We start from the raw sequence: 15927 nt of genomic DNA on the forward strand, positions 1-15927 counted from the left end.
GCTACAGGAGACTTGTGGGAACGTCGCCATAATAGTTTAATGACCTAGCCACCACAAAGCTGCTCTACATATGACATACTTATGAGTAGTTATTTTACCCCAAAATTTCACTGCGCTTCAAAGCCCTCGCCTCTTTACATAATTTATGGGATATAGAATACACAAATACTGGGCACTGATTGGTCGAGTAGCTGTGACCATGTTCTAACTTGAGACGTTAACGAATTCTATGAAAATAGCATGAGCGTTGCTATAATATTGTTTTTTTATGCAGATGATATAGCACTTTTATTATGTACCTCTGGTAGCCTTTAAATCCCCAAACCAAGAACGGTTTGAAATTTCCAAACATTTTTAGTCACATTTATTCATGCTCGTAATAGTTTATTCAAACTAATTGATAAACATTATTTACCCGGGCATATAGAGGAAGGACACTTTTCACTCTGTATTTCAACTCCGTATGCATTGACGTTTCCTCCACAAGACTTTACGTTTCCTGAATGGTAGCAGTATCTTTCACGGGTGCGATAACAATTGTCGTCACAGGGTGTCCACCGCGACCACGAGGTCCAACCATATGTTTTAGCTGATGGAAACAACGCAGAATTGAAAAATTAGGGACTCTCAACAAAAAAAATGCAATGTTTCATGGCTCGATGGCTTGATGGTTTTCCCAAGTTTAGCCTAACTATAAAGCTTATATCAGGGTTATCCGTTATGAATAGACCATTTCCAAGTTGCTTTGAGCCTCATTACCAAAACGAGGTGAAGTACAAAGCTTTTCATGTGAAAATTAGTTTTCTTTGCATATGAATGAAAAATAATTTTCATAATACAAACTACGCACGAAACCTTGTTTTCATAATGAGATTCAAAACAACTCGGAAATGGCCAACTCTGCTTACAATATCGTCCAGTCCTAAAATATTGCGGCTTGTTTTAGTGTGTAACTTGTTATCTTATTATGGGAAAGTTTACGTCAATTATGTTATTTAAATAATAACAGAATTAAAATGATGGGATTGCAGGCAAACCTAGTTTAACGCAAACGAGAAGGATTAATTCCACTTTATTTACGTCGCAAATAATCATGCTGATTGGATTAACGCAGATTTTGGAATTTATATTAATTTTCTATAAAAAGGTGTAAAATAAAAGCCAAAGCGGCTTCGTAGAGTATTTTAAACAATCGCGTAACAAGATCAAAACTTATTTACCTTGACGATTTGGTTTAACATAACGTTGGTTTTAGATGTAAAACGAGATATATTAATCCTGTGGCTCACCTTAAACTCGTTAATACCTGGGGCCCGGTTACTCATCATATAAACAAAATGATAGCATTAGCAACAACCGACAGTAACCTAAAAATTAACATAAGCAACAACAACATAGTAACAACAACAAAAACAGTGACCCCAACATCAACAAAAACAACAACAGCGACGGTGAGAAAAATAGAATAATAGCAATAACAACAACAGTGACCCCGACATTAACGGAAACAACAATAGCAACAACAACAACAGTGCCCCCAATACAACCAATGAGAAAAACAAAACAACCAACCAAAATAAAACACACACCTCAGCCAAAATACGTCTGCCAATGTCTTATGGGAAGACCAAGGTTACAAGAATGGACTACTTTTAAGTAGTCCATTAGCGACGGTGCAATTTCTTAGATTAACATTCAAAATTATTTACTTGTACAGTCGTACAAGGCGTTTATTTCAACCACATCTCTTGTACTGAACAAGTCGTCTGGAGTCCCGAATTCCATGTTCTCATTCCCCACTGCAACAATGGTTGGTTTGCCGTTTTTGGTGAATGCTCTTCTGTCGTAATGCATGACTGACTGGTAGTCATACGACACGCCCAAATCATCGATCACTTGCCATGGATACTTGTCAAACTGATCTGAGAAGCCTGAAAGGTAACAACGTAATAGTCCACAGAATAATTTCCAAATATCTAGGGGATACTTGGAGTGTATTGGACAAAATCTTGCCTTCGAACATTTTGGATCCTTTTAGGGTGGATGGACTGCCGTGGCAGTTCAGGCCGAGTTTTGATTTAATATAAGCCGACCGGTTAGCTCAGTTGGTAGAGTGCCGGACTACCGTGCGGGAGGTCGAGGGTTCAAACCCCGGCCGGACCAACACTCAGGGTCTTTAAATAACTGAGGAGAAAGTGCTGCCTTTACTATGACATCTGCAAATGGTTAGACTTTCTAGTTTTCTCGGATAAGGACGATAAACCGTAGGCCCCGTCACACAATCCTTGTTTATAATTAACTCTGTGGGACGTTAAAGAACCCACTCACTGTTCGCAAAGAGTAGGGGATGTAGTTCCCAGTGTTGTGGTCTGGTCTTTGTGTGTATACTCTCATGGTTGGGTGGGTAACTGCTTGCGCATTTGATCACCACGTCATGTTAAAATGCGCGTTACAAGTATTCATTTTATATAGTTTTTAAAAGGGAAAAGGATCAAAATACAGCGCGCTAAAACACAAGGTTCGTACCTAGAAAGGCTCTGCAAAGATCTTGTAATTTGCGGAGGCTGTTGCTGAATCAAATAATCCCTTGAAGTAGTCTGAAAATGAAACGCGCCTCATTTTTTTTCCCAAATGCTAGGGGATCATTTTGAAGGGCGAGTGTTGACGAAATACAACAATGGAATACGAAAAATCGGTAAACTAACAAATTATTTCATTCAAGTCGAACTAGTAATTTATTTAAGCACAATCTCATGGAAGAGCTCGAAGATTTCCTGGGAAGTCTGCAAACTCGAGTGACGTTCTGTTCAATGACAAAATTTGCCTTCGCTTTAGCAAAACAATCGCAACGACCTATTTTCGAAAAATAATTTCTTCGCTTTAAATTCTCTGAATTCCACCCTCTCAGCTGTTGACTATTCCCCACTCCAAAAATTGTGAGAAGACTGATACGAGTTAAGATTGTGGGATTGCTTGGATGGATGGATGGACATCTTGAGTGGCGTAGTGCTTGCCTAACTGCTGGGAAATGCATTTATCATTCGGTGCATTTTTTTTCTTCCTTTTCACCGGCCGAGAGCAAACCACATGACCTGCAAATAACTGCCCACAAATAATGGTCTGCTCATGCGCAATACTGTCCAACTGTGTTTTGCTGCAAAAAATATTCTGCTCACGCGTAATTGAAACCACGCTCTTGTGTAAAAATGGCAGATCGCTTCCCTGAGCTGTCAGAGAGGGATTTGACATCTTTAGATGATCAAAATTATGAAAAACAAACTCTGTGATCGAATGATAAAACAATTATGGAACTCGGTTATCGCAAAATATCGTGAATGTCAGTGTCTCACAGATCCATTATTTTCCTCAGCCTGACAAATTACGATATTTTGCTCAATCTTGAAAATAATTGTTAGTTATTCATCGGCGCAATTTCCATCCGTCTTCTTAAGCGGTCCCATAACCCCTCACTCGCACCAGTCTCTCCGTAGTTTTTGGAGTGGGGAATTACTTATGTCTTCTGTTTTTCGATTAAGAATTCTAAAAAGGTGAGCGAATTCGCTCACCCTTCCCTTTCATTTTGCTGTTGGCATTTTTTCCTATTTTCCCCTAATGCACTGACCTTGTCTTTAACTAATCTTGTTACTGCCATTGAACTTAATTAACTTTATATTTATTTCGTTGGTTAGTGTTCTTGGATCTGCATGCACATAATTTGGAAAAAGTTAAACAACCAACTTAATTAACTCGTTAGATTCAGGAAAATGAAATGAAAAATTATGCTTCATGCTACTCTCTTACCATCAAGAATGTTTTCCCAAAAGATCTTTACATAGTTATTTCTGTCGCTTCTTGCTTGTTCGTGGAAGAAACCTGACACAGAAAAGTGATTAAGAATTATTACCAAATCATTATCTGACGAACAATTTGAAATTCTATTGTTTAACCGGTGGCGAAGGAAGAAGTTAGCAGAGCAAACCAAAGCACGTTAGTTTACTATTGGTAATTGTGTATCTTATTTTTTGCGTAAGTAGATATTTATTTTCGAGAACGTACTGGCAGGTTCATTTTAAAATGAATACAATAAAATCTGCAATTCCACAGCGACAAACCAATGAGTGGTGCCGGATCACTTGTAGACCTGGATCAGCAAATTATCTCAAATACAAAATATTAACGGCAGACTGATCCCAACGGCCGAGGTGACGAGCTTGATAGAACAAACAATAAAAGCTAGGATAACTGAAATATATTAAAACAAGGATTGCATTGCAGGCATTGGGTAAAATCCCTTCTTCTCTACCTAAACCGAAATTGATCGTTTTTGACGAGACGTCTGCGCCCACTGTGTTCCTATATCAGCTGTGAAATGATCTTACCGCAAATCAAAACTTGTCGACAACGATTCAAAAATATCGGAGTGAATACACTCAATACACCCTAGGAATGAAAGAACTGATCGGCGACTGGAAAGGTCAGTAAACAGTAGTTGTTAGATGTAAACAGTGTACTAGCTGTCGTTACAGTTATCGACTATTTGACACAGAGCGAGGGAACTGGGTCATTCTTCATTAAATTCACCATTTCGTTTCGTTTCCAGTCCTTTTGAACAAAAGAATATCTGACCGTAGACTCGACGATAATTAATAGCTGTTTAACCAACCAACGTCGACCAAGAATCATACTCTTGTAATGTACAAGAAATCCACATTGATTAACTATAGAAGATGTTAAGTTATAAACTTCATTACAAAATAAGAAAGATGTATTAAGCAGCAGATTGCGAGCATGGGACAAGGACAAATCTCAGGCCTGGACGAAAATCGAGCCCGTGATCTTTCGTTCAGCGTTCAAAGCCTCTAATCCTGAGCAGGCGGGGAGTCTCGTAGTGAGTGTTAAGGTGGCCGAACACAGTTTTCGCGCGCTTTACAGATTCTGTTAGTGATGCTATTAAGCGCGCGCTAGGGTTGTGGTAAACCAATTCTATCGATCCCTCGATTTTATACCAAATGGATCCCAAAGGTGAGTTTTGCTCTTAAAATAACTAAGTTTCTCGTTTGTGAATCCTTCTGCATTTATCACCGAACAAAGAAAGTGAGTTCACGAAGACCTAATCCTTTTTGCACGCTTTATATCTCTGCTGAGAAAACCTCATTAAAAGCAACGCATGCGCATTTGACCAAAAAGTTGTGACTGGTTGTTTTAATGAAAATGAACTGTTTTCTAAGGAACCGCTCGTTAGAATTTCGTGAAATTTGACAAAACAGTAGTTCTCTAAAAGCGTAACTCGCCTACAAACAAAAACCAACATCTAACAGAGGGTAACTTCAAAAAACATTAAAGTGTAAAACCAACATTTACAGGAGATCTATCTGTTAAAATTACATGAAAGCAGCGTCACTATGTCAGTATTTTGTGGGTTTTTCTGGAAACAAAAAATGGAAAAAATCAAACGAGTGCATTTTCCAAAAATTAAGGAAAACCATTATTTGTGGACGGTAAATAGCTTGCCGCGTTGCCATGGCAACGGCGTTGCCATGGCAACGGCATCTTTCTCAAAAACATTTATTCCTACTCTGCTAATCTTGCACCAAGCTAATTTCAGGTACTCTGAAGTACGTAGTTTTGAAATAATGTTTACTAACACCTGTATACTGGAAAACTGTGTTCGGCCACCTTAATCAAATTTAGCCACCTCGTTCGCCACGAATGTACAAGGAAATTGCTGAGTGGTCTCCACCGGTGCAAGTAAGGTCATGAGCTCGACTTCCGTAGGAACTCACAGAATGCTCATGAACATGCTAGCTGGGCATTGCATTTTGATTAAATTGTAATTTAACAGTCCTCTGTTTGTAGTATTACCTATCGCATGCATCATCTCGTGTATAATAGTTCCCACAAAGTTGCATCCGTCGCCGAGGGAGATAGTTTGCCGGCCAGCCTCAGCATATCGCTTGCCAATTCGAGATGAACATCTTTTGCAATCCATGATGGGAAAAGAGTAAAATGAACATTAGACATGTTTTTGTCACTGTTGTTGTTGTTGTTGTTGTTGTTGTTGTGTTGGTTGTTTTTGCCAGTTGTCCAAACCATCCTAATGTCAGCCGGGTGTTTATTTGTACCCGGTGTGAATTCGGGACCTGACGCTAGCAAGGTTATAATTTAAGCGACCATATCTTTCCAGTAAAATAACATAATAATAATAATAATAATAATAATAATAATAATAATAATAATAATAATAATAATAATAATAATAATAATAGTAATAATAATAATAATAATAATAATAATAATAATAATAATTATAATAATAAATGAGAATTTCAGCGGATTCCACGAGGTGGCTCTTCTATCCACTGTTTCCAGGTCGAATTGGAATTGGGAAATGCTCGTTTTTGTGGAGGGGGGAAGAGGTGAGTATTGGACATGCTCTGGGGGGACAATTACTTATATAATGCAAAACGAAATTAAATCTTTATAACCATGAGCTGTTTAATTGTTTTACAAGCTAAAAGGACCTCTGCTGTAATTGCCTTTACACTTGCTTATACACTTGCCTTGTCTCAAGGTAATATTACCGGAAAAGCAGGTTTTAATGATACAAAAAAACGTATGCCAGCAATTGCATAGATGTGTCTAGTGTGATAGTTTTTTTCTCTGTTGAACTTTACTTTTTGTTATCAGTATTGTCTTCATTACTGCCTCCTGACTACGCACCAGCCACGTAAACAGTACAACAAATTAACACAATAACTGACAGACACCAGCAGTCTACAAATAAGCCCAAACCTGAACGACCCGGAACAGCCACTGATACACTGCAAAAACCAAAATTTTCAGAAAGATTGGCAACTGATCAGGTAAAGTTCCCGCAACATACCCGTGGCTGTTTCCAAACTCAATGTAGTTCTTGTGGTAAGCGCTGTTGTAGGGTACAAATCGAAGACAAGTGTAGCGATGAAACTCTTGAATGGCTTTCTGTACATTCGACGTCACGTGACCTAAATAGCAAAAAATATATACAGTATATATATTTTCTCGCAAATAAGATTCAGTGGGCTCTGTTCTATGCATGCCTACTAATACAGAGATATTTTTGCGCAGTTTATTACTATGCTGGAAAAGCAGATCTTAGCAAGGGCTATTGGAATGCAAAAACAAAATTTGGGGTAACTACTCATTTTTTAGAGATAATTAAGAAACAATAATTCAAAAAAGTGTTAAAATACAAAGCAGTGTATGGCATTTTTTTTATCAAATTGATACGTTATTATCTATGCAAAGGTCAATTGGTAAGTTCTGCTTTCTCCGCATAGTTTTAAACCATGCAAAAATATCCCTTTATTAGTAGGCACCCACCCATGCCATAGAAAATCGAGTATCTCGAGATGCGCAAAACGTATGCGCAGTAGCAAAAGTATGCACCGTCCTTAAAAGTGACTTTTGGTTTTTGAGAGATAGTAGTTAATATTTTGATTCCGTGAGGATAAGAGTGCCGATTTGGAAGATGAACTTATGTTCTAACCTCTTGCGGCTTCCTGTGATACCATGGTTAGGCAGGTGAAAGTGTCGAGCGACTGGTTTGAATGCATCTTTGTCATTTTTTTTCCAACGTCTCAAAGATATTTGCGAAATCGCGTTTGAATGAAATTAGTGAAGGTTGTCAAATAATTGTACAAGTTTCAGGGTCATTTCGGAGCAAAAGCAAGTTCTATAAAATGATGCTTTTTACTGTATGGTTGTGTGGACGAAAGGTGATCAGCCGAATGGGCGCGGTGTCGTTTCCTTCGGACAGTAGAGACAATAGGGAGGTTAAGAATGACGTTTACGGCAAACAGCAAACGTGAGATATGACCACGTGACCATGTTTATCCTATATTTGCTGCTCGTTGTTTTCAGTTTCTCTGTCAAATCAAGTAGTTTTGCGTTGACATCAAAGGCCAGAATTCGTTTGCACTATATATTCTCATCTTTGTACTCTTTATTTCAAGAAAACATAAATGCGAATCTCCCGTTTGCCGTTTGCCGTTTGCCGTTTGCCGCAAACGCAATTCTCAGTAGCTCCATTTGGCAAGTAATTCATGGTAAGGTACCATATAATCACCCACATAACCCTGACCCTAACCCTCCATATAGTCACCCTGATTTACAGAATTCCATCCGCTCGCGCACAAGGAAAAAAATTGTTATAATTACTTATCCATATTTCTCCTTTTTTGTGGTTTTACTGGAAGATTATAGCTCTCAGTAAAAGTCTACCAAAGACTTCCGAAATGGGAAAAGATCTCGTCATGTTCACATTTTCAACCTGGTGAAAGAAACACCCATCACCTATATGGACCGGGTCAGTCCCTGGTCACAACCTCCGAATTCCGCCATTATATGAGCCACGCATGCAGTCTGGGTTTTCGACATGAAAACTTTCTCACTCTCCTTTGTTCTGGGTGCGGTAGCGGTCTCGGTGCAATATAAAACAATAATTATTTCTTTTTGTTCACTATTTACAACAACAGCTTGTCGAGCCCTAGATATGGCAGTCCCCTTTCATCTCCTTTCCCCCAGCCCATCCCCAAAACGATATATGAAGTACTTACTCATCCAGGATGGGATCCGGTATGGGATAATTCGACTGGTCCACAGTCTCTTGCGTGATCTAATAGCGTTCCTTGAGTTGCCTCCAGTCTTTATGTAATACTGAAGTTCGGGATCCAAAATTATGTCACCTTGATAAAACTCGGAGATGTTTCCTAGAAGAGTAAATCAACACAAACGTGAAGTTCCGGGCTAATATTAGAGCATTTCGAAAAGCTGAGTCGTACACGAAAGAAGCAGCACGATTAAAAGTTATTTCAAAAGAGACATAACATCGGAAACCTGCAAAGGTAGATCGCGCTCAAGTGAAATGACTAAATCAACAAAATAAATCATACAATGGTGGCTTTTAAACGTTTTTAGCCATCTGCAGAAAGCGGAACTCTTTTATCTTTCTTATAAGAGTAACCAGCGATGATGTATTGGGACATCAACTGCGATTTTATTGAGGTTTAAAAGCACTAGAACATCTTGCGCAAAGCTCTTACGCCAATTCAGCAGAGAGCTGGGGAGTACATTCAAGTTTCCTCGTAATCACAACCAATTTTTAACATCAAATTAAGCCCCACTATATGACTTAACTTTACAACTTTCCCAAAAATTCATCCCACGCAATTTGGCATGTGATATATAAATTTGCGTGGCTTAATGTTTCTATGGCAAATTTGGACAGGGATGGTTTGTGAATTTTTTTTATTTCCTTCGGTTTTACATTTGATCTTTTCGTCATAACTTGGACAAAAGAAAGAATGTCAAGACTTTTTCCTTGGAAATTAAATTGTTTCGTTTTCCCCGAGGGACTTTCAAAATATTTCCGCCATGTAGATCGCTGTAAATTTCTTCATGTTTTGTAGTCGGCGCCAGAACTTGTTGTTTTTCTCGTGTAGTACGAAATTGTTTTTTTTTGGTATATTCGAAGTGGAGTTTGACGGACAATAAATGCATATCCTGTGTATAGTGGAGTCTCGTGGACATAACTATAACAATTTTACACACATTTAGCCGGCAATTTGACCACTCTTAACACTTGTGAAGGTTTCCTGTTTGTTGTTGTTGTTGTTGTTGTTGTTGTTTTTCTATAGAAATTGAAAGATTCAACTGAGGTGTAGTCTCCTTCGCAGCCGTCGTTTGGGCTTGTCACGCCCGTGGATAGATACCGTTCACAGATGATGGTGCAAATATTTTTTCCTGACCGCGTGATTACCATTTCAGAGGTACACAAAATACCGCCTCCAGTGAGAAATATAATACAAACACTTTAACTTAAGCTTAATTCCAGCATCATGTGCACTGCTGTAATATCTTCTCATAAGTAATTGATATCCCGGGATTGTTTATGCAGCTTGGAAAGCGCCAACTCCCGGACAATTTTAACACAAGGAGAAAGCCCAAACACAAAGATGATAAAGTCCTTGGAGTATTGCTACCATTGTGTATCTCCTGTTAAAAAAGTACTCCCTAAGAGAATTTAAAAAGCTAATTGATAATTACACTTGACATGCAGGTATACCAATACGTCCAAAACTGTTCCCTAAGGGAACCCTTGGAGGTTCTCAAAAATAGGCAACCGTTTAAGGGTACATGTGTTTGATGAAAAAAGCAGAAAATTAATGCACAAATGCCCCGGTAGTTGAAAAGTATGGTTACGTTGACCCTATTTGGGTGACCATCTAAAAGCTCACTCGTGCATCTTCGTGTACTCAGTTTCTTTTAATTTCTTGGCCAAAAGGCCTCATGCACATTCATCCCCTTAATAAGAGGTACACAGATCTGAAGAAGAATATCGCTTTCAACCGGGTAAGCTTTATTTGTGCACAGCCGTGTATATAAGCAATTGAAAGTTTGCCCCGATGAATATAATACTTGTAGCAACAAAGAAAGATGGCACGCAAAAGTTTCCTTAGATTGAAGAGGTACACATTCTGAAAGTTCTGGCAAGCCATGTTTGAAACCTATTGCCGAAATAACTACCAAAAATATCGGCAAATTTGTATTTCAAAAAGCCTCTTGAAACTGCGTGCGCAAAGTATCCGTAAAACAAACGATTTGTCACGAATCTTGTGGCCATGTAATATGATGTTTTAAGTACAAAATAACATAGATAGGTTTACAAGGAAAGGAGGGAAAAGGGAAGAAGTTGAGAAACAAGCTGGGTCGTACCTTCATTTGCTTTCTCTATGCCTTCAAAGACGTTGCCGCTCTGAGATTCGTTACCAGGAACTTGACGTTTCTGTCTGATATGCGCCATATTGACTGCTAAGATGCGGCCATGGACAGTATCATGCTCTGAAACAATAAAGTGGCTTGCATTAAGAAATAAATCATAATAACGTCTTTCACTGTTCCATAGTGTTCAGAAAGGCTCAGGGTGGGGTTAATGTTTACAACTTGAAAGTCAATAACATTAAACAATAATTCTTTGGTTGGAGTATAAAATATAACATGGAATTGAGTTTGCAATGACACAGTGAAACGTACGGACGCTACATTTTTTTCCTTACAGTCATATTCTTTTCGGATTTAATATTTCTGACCCTTCCCTTAGCGTTGTGTGACTTTTGTTCATCTTAGGACTTCGTGATTAAAAAGAATCTTCAGGAACTAAGCAATCGAGTTCAGAAGTGACTTTATCAGAATATTCAGTCTCATAAGAGCGAGCATACTTGTAGCGAAAAACCAACGAGAATTGTAAAACCTGCGATTCAATAAACAGTGAAGTTTGCGAAGAACGGCCTGGGGTCTTGAACTGAAATGTTTCTGGCCACACACTGAATTAGAAAATAAACTTGAACATGCTGTCATAGATTCTTCCCTACGAGAGGCTAGTATTTAAAGCTCATTGTTACTGCGGTATCCTTCATGGATCCTTCATTCACTAAATGGCGCAAAAGTCATAAAATAATCAGCTGATCCGATTAACAACAAACATTTACGACCGGAGCCAATGCTGTCTGTAATCAAATGCTCCGGAGAAACACAAGTGGAAAAAAAACGAAAACAATAATGAAACTGAACGAAAACAAAAAAATGTGTAAAATGAGAACAACGAAACCATAGAGACATATATAACATGAACAAAAATGCTACGAATGTGACTGCCAAGTGAAGACGGGTGAAACAAAAGCCGTACGTAAAAATATTATGCTCTTATCCAAAACATGACATTTAAAACCAAGCACCTCACGTATGGGACAAAGCTTCTTACAATTAAGCAGATTTGTCATGTCGACACTTCAATCACACATTATTGATCGGCGACGTCACAGAAGGCAAGAAGAGCAGAATCAAATCCTGCACGGAACAGGCTTATCACACGTGCGTTTCCTTCGCTATAAATTCAGTGGAAGTTCCTGCTACATTCCAGACTATTGGCAAGATTTTCCCTTTCATTTCCACGGATCTTCGTTTCGGGTTACCCGAGGAACGTCAACCGAAAAAATTCAGTATTCGTGTCAATTTTTAAGCACGGTGCCTTCTTTTGCTACTGCGCATATGTTCTGCGCATCTCGGGAAACCCTGATGGTGCCTACTAATTCAAAGATGGTCTAGATAAAAGCAGTGAGGAATTTAATTTTAAGAAAAACACGACACTCCTGAGTTTTACAACAGACGTGTTTCGTCAGTTGCCTCTGCCATCTTTATTGTGAAATGAACAACAAATTACAGAGGAATATAAATGCTAAAAAAATTGCAATAATAATAGAAATAATTAAGACCATAACAATAGTAATACAAAATTAAACAGAAAGTAAATTAACGTGTTTGACTTGTGCGTTGAGTGTAGGTTTTTCCCAAACTATGTGCAACGCCTCTTTATTTTAAGGGCGAACCGCGTGGATGTCTGATCGATGATGGCAAAATTGTCGCAGGAGCATGCAGAGCGACATGCTGACGAAGTCTCCAGATGCTTGAAGATGTGTGAGGCCCTGTCCGTTTCCAAGTGTTCCCTTACACGTGTGTTGAAATGTCTGGAGGTCTCACCGACATAACAGGTTGCACAGCCTGCGCACGAAAATTTATAAACCACACATGATCGGAGACCATTGGGGATAGGGTCTTTCACATGCACTAAAGAGGCTACCTACTTTGAAAGAGGAAAACGCTAACATTATGTTTGCATTATTACAATAGAAATGTGAAAGTCGACGAATGCGCTTTTGAGCGATACTAGAAAAATAACCTATGTAGGGTAATTTGAAATAAAAGGTATTGGGCGCTTGTTCGCCAGTTGATCTTACATAGTTGCCTGTTACATACATCTTTTTATGGGGCACCATAAAATGAATTGGCTAGACACTTCCCCGTCGGAAATTCTATTCTATCGACGGTATGTGGATGACACTTTTTGTCTGTTCCATACGGAGTAGGATGCCTTATTATTTTTTTATTTCATCAACTCCCGTTCACAATGGAATTCACAATGCAAGCGGAACCAGATCATAAACTGGCCTTTTTAGATACGTACATTGACAACACGGGGCCCACGGTAGCGACTAGAACATTCCGCAAGAAAACATTTACCGGCTTATTAACTTGTTTTTCTAGTTGTACCTCATTTTTATACAAAATTGGGCTAGTCAAGACACTTGTTGATAGAACTCTCAAGATTTGTAACACCTGGCAAGCGTTTGTTGAGGACATCGCCTCACTAACATTCATTCTAAAGAAAACATGTATCCTTCTAGGCTAATAGTGAAAGAATCATTAACCGCAGTGTCACTCAGTATGTAACAGGCAACTATGTAAGATCAACTGGTGAACAAGCGCCTTTTATTTCAAATTACCCTTCATAGGTTATTTTTCTAGCATCGCTCAAAAGCGCATTCGTCGACTTTCACATTTCTATTGTAATAATGCAAACATAATGTTAGCGTTTTCCTCTTTCAAAGTAGGTAGCCTCTTTAGTGTGAAAGACCCTATCCCCAATGGTCTCCGATCATGTGTGGCTTATAAATTTTCGTGCGCAGGCTGTGCAGCCTGCTATGTCGGTGAGACCTCCAGACATTTCAACACACGTGTAAGGGAACACTTGGAAACGGACAGGGCCTCACACATCTTCAAGCATCTGGAGACTTCGTCAGCATGTCGCTCTGCATGCTCCCGCGACAATTTTGCCATCATCGATCAGGCATCCACGCGGTTTGCCCTTAAAATCAAAGAGGCGTTGCACATAGTTTGGGAAAAACCTACACTCAACGCACAAGTCAAACACGTTAATTTAAAACTTTCTGTTTAATTTTGTATTACTATTGTTATGGTCTTAATTATTTCTATTATTATTGTAATTTTTTTAGCATTTATATTCCACTGTAATTTGTTGTTCATTTCACACTGAAGATGGCAGAGGCAACTGCCGAAACACGTCTGTTGTAAAACTCAGGAGTGTCGTGTTTTTCTTAAAATTAATTCAAAGATATTTTTTGCGCGGTTAATGGTATGCGGGAAAAGAAGATCCAAGAAAGGGTTATTGAAATCCAAAAAGAAAACTAAGGGTAACCATAACAACGCATTCTTTCAGAGATATTTAATTAAGCTTCAATTTGAAAAAACAAAAGCCACACATTTGCTTTGTTTATTTCTTTACAAAATTAAGCGGGTGATATTTGTATTTCTTCTAATATATATAAGCTACGCTTGTTTGTTAAATTATTCATCGTTTGATAACTGGTTTTGAATTAAACCGAAATAATTACGTTTCTATAAATCTATCTCCTGGTTATTGACTCAAATATTGAATACTGCAGAATGTTCTTCGGAGTTACTTTCGTACTTTATTTTAATATATTTTAACCCTTATTTTTCTTTTCGGATTTTAAAACCTCTTGCTAAGATCTGCTTTTTCCGCATAGTTACAAACCGCGCAAAAATGCTTCGTTATTAGTAGGCAGTAGTGACCTGACCTTATTTCCTTTTACATCATCTCTACTTGATCAAAATAAAATGCACAATACAGGAGATGGTCGCAGAAGATACTCTCAGTGTACTCTCTTGATGTATAAGGAAATTCTTCCAACGTAACTGGTGCCGCAAGAGAATAATGTAAGGAAACAGTAAGAGAATATACAAGAATCCAGTGACCGACACACGAAATTTGGATGCAGTGCTTCAGGGCAGTTCAGGGTGCATCTAAAATCAACCTTCATTACTCTAAATACCTGAAAACGTTGCTGTATGTCTGTGAGTAGCCATAGTATCGGACGCGTAGGAAAACGGTTGCTTTGATGTTCTTGGCCGTGATATATTTTATTTATCATTTATATATCCATTTATTTATCCAGGGATATTTTTACATGATTTTTCTTTTTATTCGTTTTTGTTATTTTTTGTTATTATCACAGTTTTTCCACTCATGTGAATTCATGAAGGTTTTTAAGCGGATCCGGGAAGGTTGGAGTTTGCAAAGAGCAAATAACAATCATGTCGCGCTGCAGTTTGTTTGGAGTGAAGAATTTGTTTAAAAAGACAGCACGAGTCATTATTACCTCTATTGGATATTTCCTCCACTTCATTATCATTATTATCTGCTGTCCTCTGTATGCCTTGAAAAAAAAAAAAAGAAAAAACAGAAATCAATGCACGCAACCCAAAAAGAAAGCAAAAATACGTGAGTTGGAGACAAGGGGCAAAAAGGAGCAAAAATGGTACACTGAAATATGTCACCCTCTCTTTAATCGTGCCGCCTATCAATTAAAGTAGCCTTGATGGCTGTTTTCACGAAAATTCTTATTTTATTAACTTAACTGTTTTTATGAACGTGTTATGTCGGGTTTCACTTGACAGTTGATTTTTTTAAGCCTGGTTTTCGGCCTTTTTCTTGGACAAATTTTCGTTTGTCGTGAACTAAATGAAAGTTAGTGTACAGGTGATAAAAACCCTAACCCGTATGTTGACAGTTGTCGGATGAAAGCAAACTTCTGAAACTTCCAATTAAAATCATGATTGTCCTATTTTAGGTGTCTTGATTCATAAGACTAACAAATCTTAAAATACAAAGCAACAGTTATGCATTTATGCTATACACTCTTAGTTAACAAATTCGGCTCTGTAGAATATTTGTCAAGATTTTATAAATACGTTGAAAGACTGGTCGGAAAGTTCTACTTCACTGCATTATGAAGACGGATATGACAAACATTTGTGTCGAAAAAAGAAATCTCACGTCCGCCTGAAAAATCGCCTACAGTAGTATTTTAAATCTGTTATGGTTCTTTCGGATGTAAAACCCACGACACCTATTTATAACTCTACAACTGTAGTTTTAATTGTCGCTGTTGTGTTACAAGTGACCTTTTACCATAATCAAAACCGTAAACCATTCATGGCACACAATTC

The 15927-nt window shown here is 38.2% G+C and overlaps 1 protein-coding gene and 1 pseudogene across 1 annotated transcript in view; one reads left to right on the forward strand and one right to left on the reverse strand.

Moving 5' to 3' along the window:
- Positions 1 to 15927, reverse strand: part of LOC146458656 (uncharacterized) — a 34633-nt gene that overhangs the window by 18317 nt on the left and 389 nt on the right. Inside the window, exons 2-9 of the mRNA XM_085090510.1 lie at positions 15078 to 15134; positions 10756 to 10881; positions 8598 to 8750; positions 6884 to 7004; positions 5863 to 5975; positions 3802 to 3873; positions 1710 to 1931; positions 416 to 589 (exon numbers count right to left, since the gene is read on the reverse strand). Coding sequence (XP_084946636.1) covers positions 416 to 589; positions 1710 to 1931; positions 3802 to 3873; positions 5863 to 5975; positions 6884 to 7004; positions 8598 to 8750; positions 10756 to 10881; positions 15078 to 15134 — 1038 coding nt within the window. The remainder of the gene's footprint in view (positions 1 to 415; positions 590 to 1709; positions 1932 to 3801; positions 3874 to 5862; positions 5976 to 6883; positions 7005 to 8597; positions 8751 to 10755; positions 10882 to 15077; positions 15135 to 15927) is intronic.
- LOC146458657 (uncharacterized) lies at positions 12861 to 13997 on the forward strand (annotated as a pseudogene).

The sequence above is a fragment of the Pavona decussata genome, unplaced genomic scaffold, assembly GCF_977016875.1.
Source record: "Pavona decussata unplaced genomic scaffold, jaPavDecu1.1 SCAFFOLD_232, whole genome shotgun sequence".
Lineage (NCBI taxonomy): Eukaryota > Metazoa > Cnidaria > Anthozoa > Scleractinia > Agariciidae > Pavona > Pavona decussata.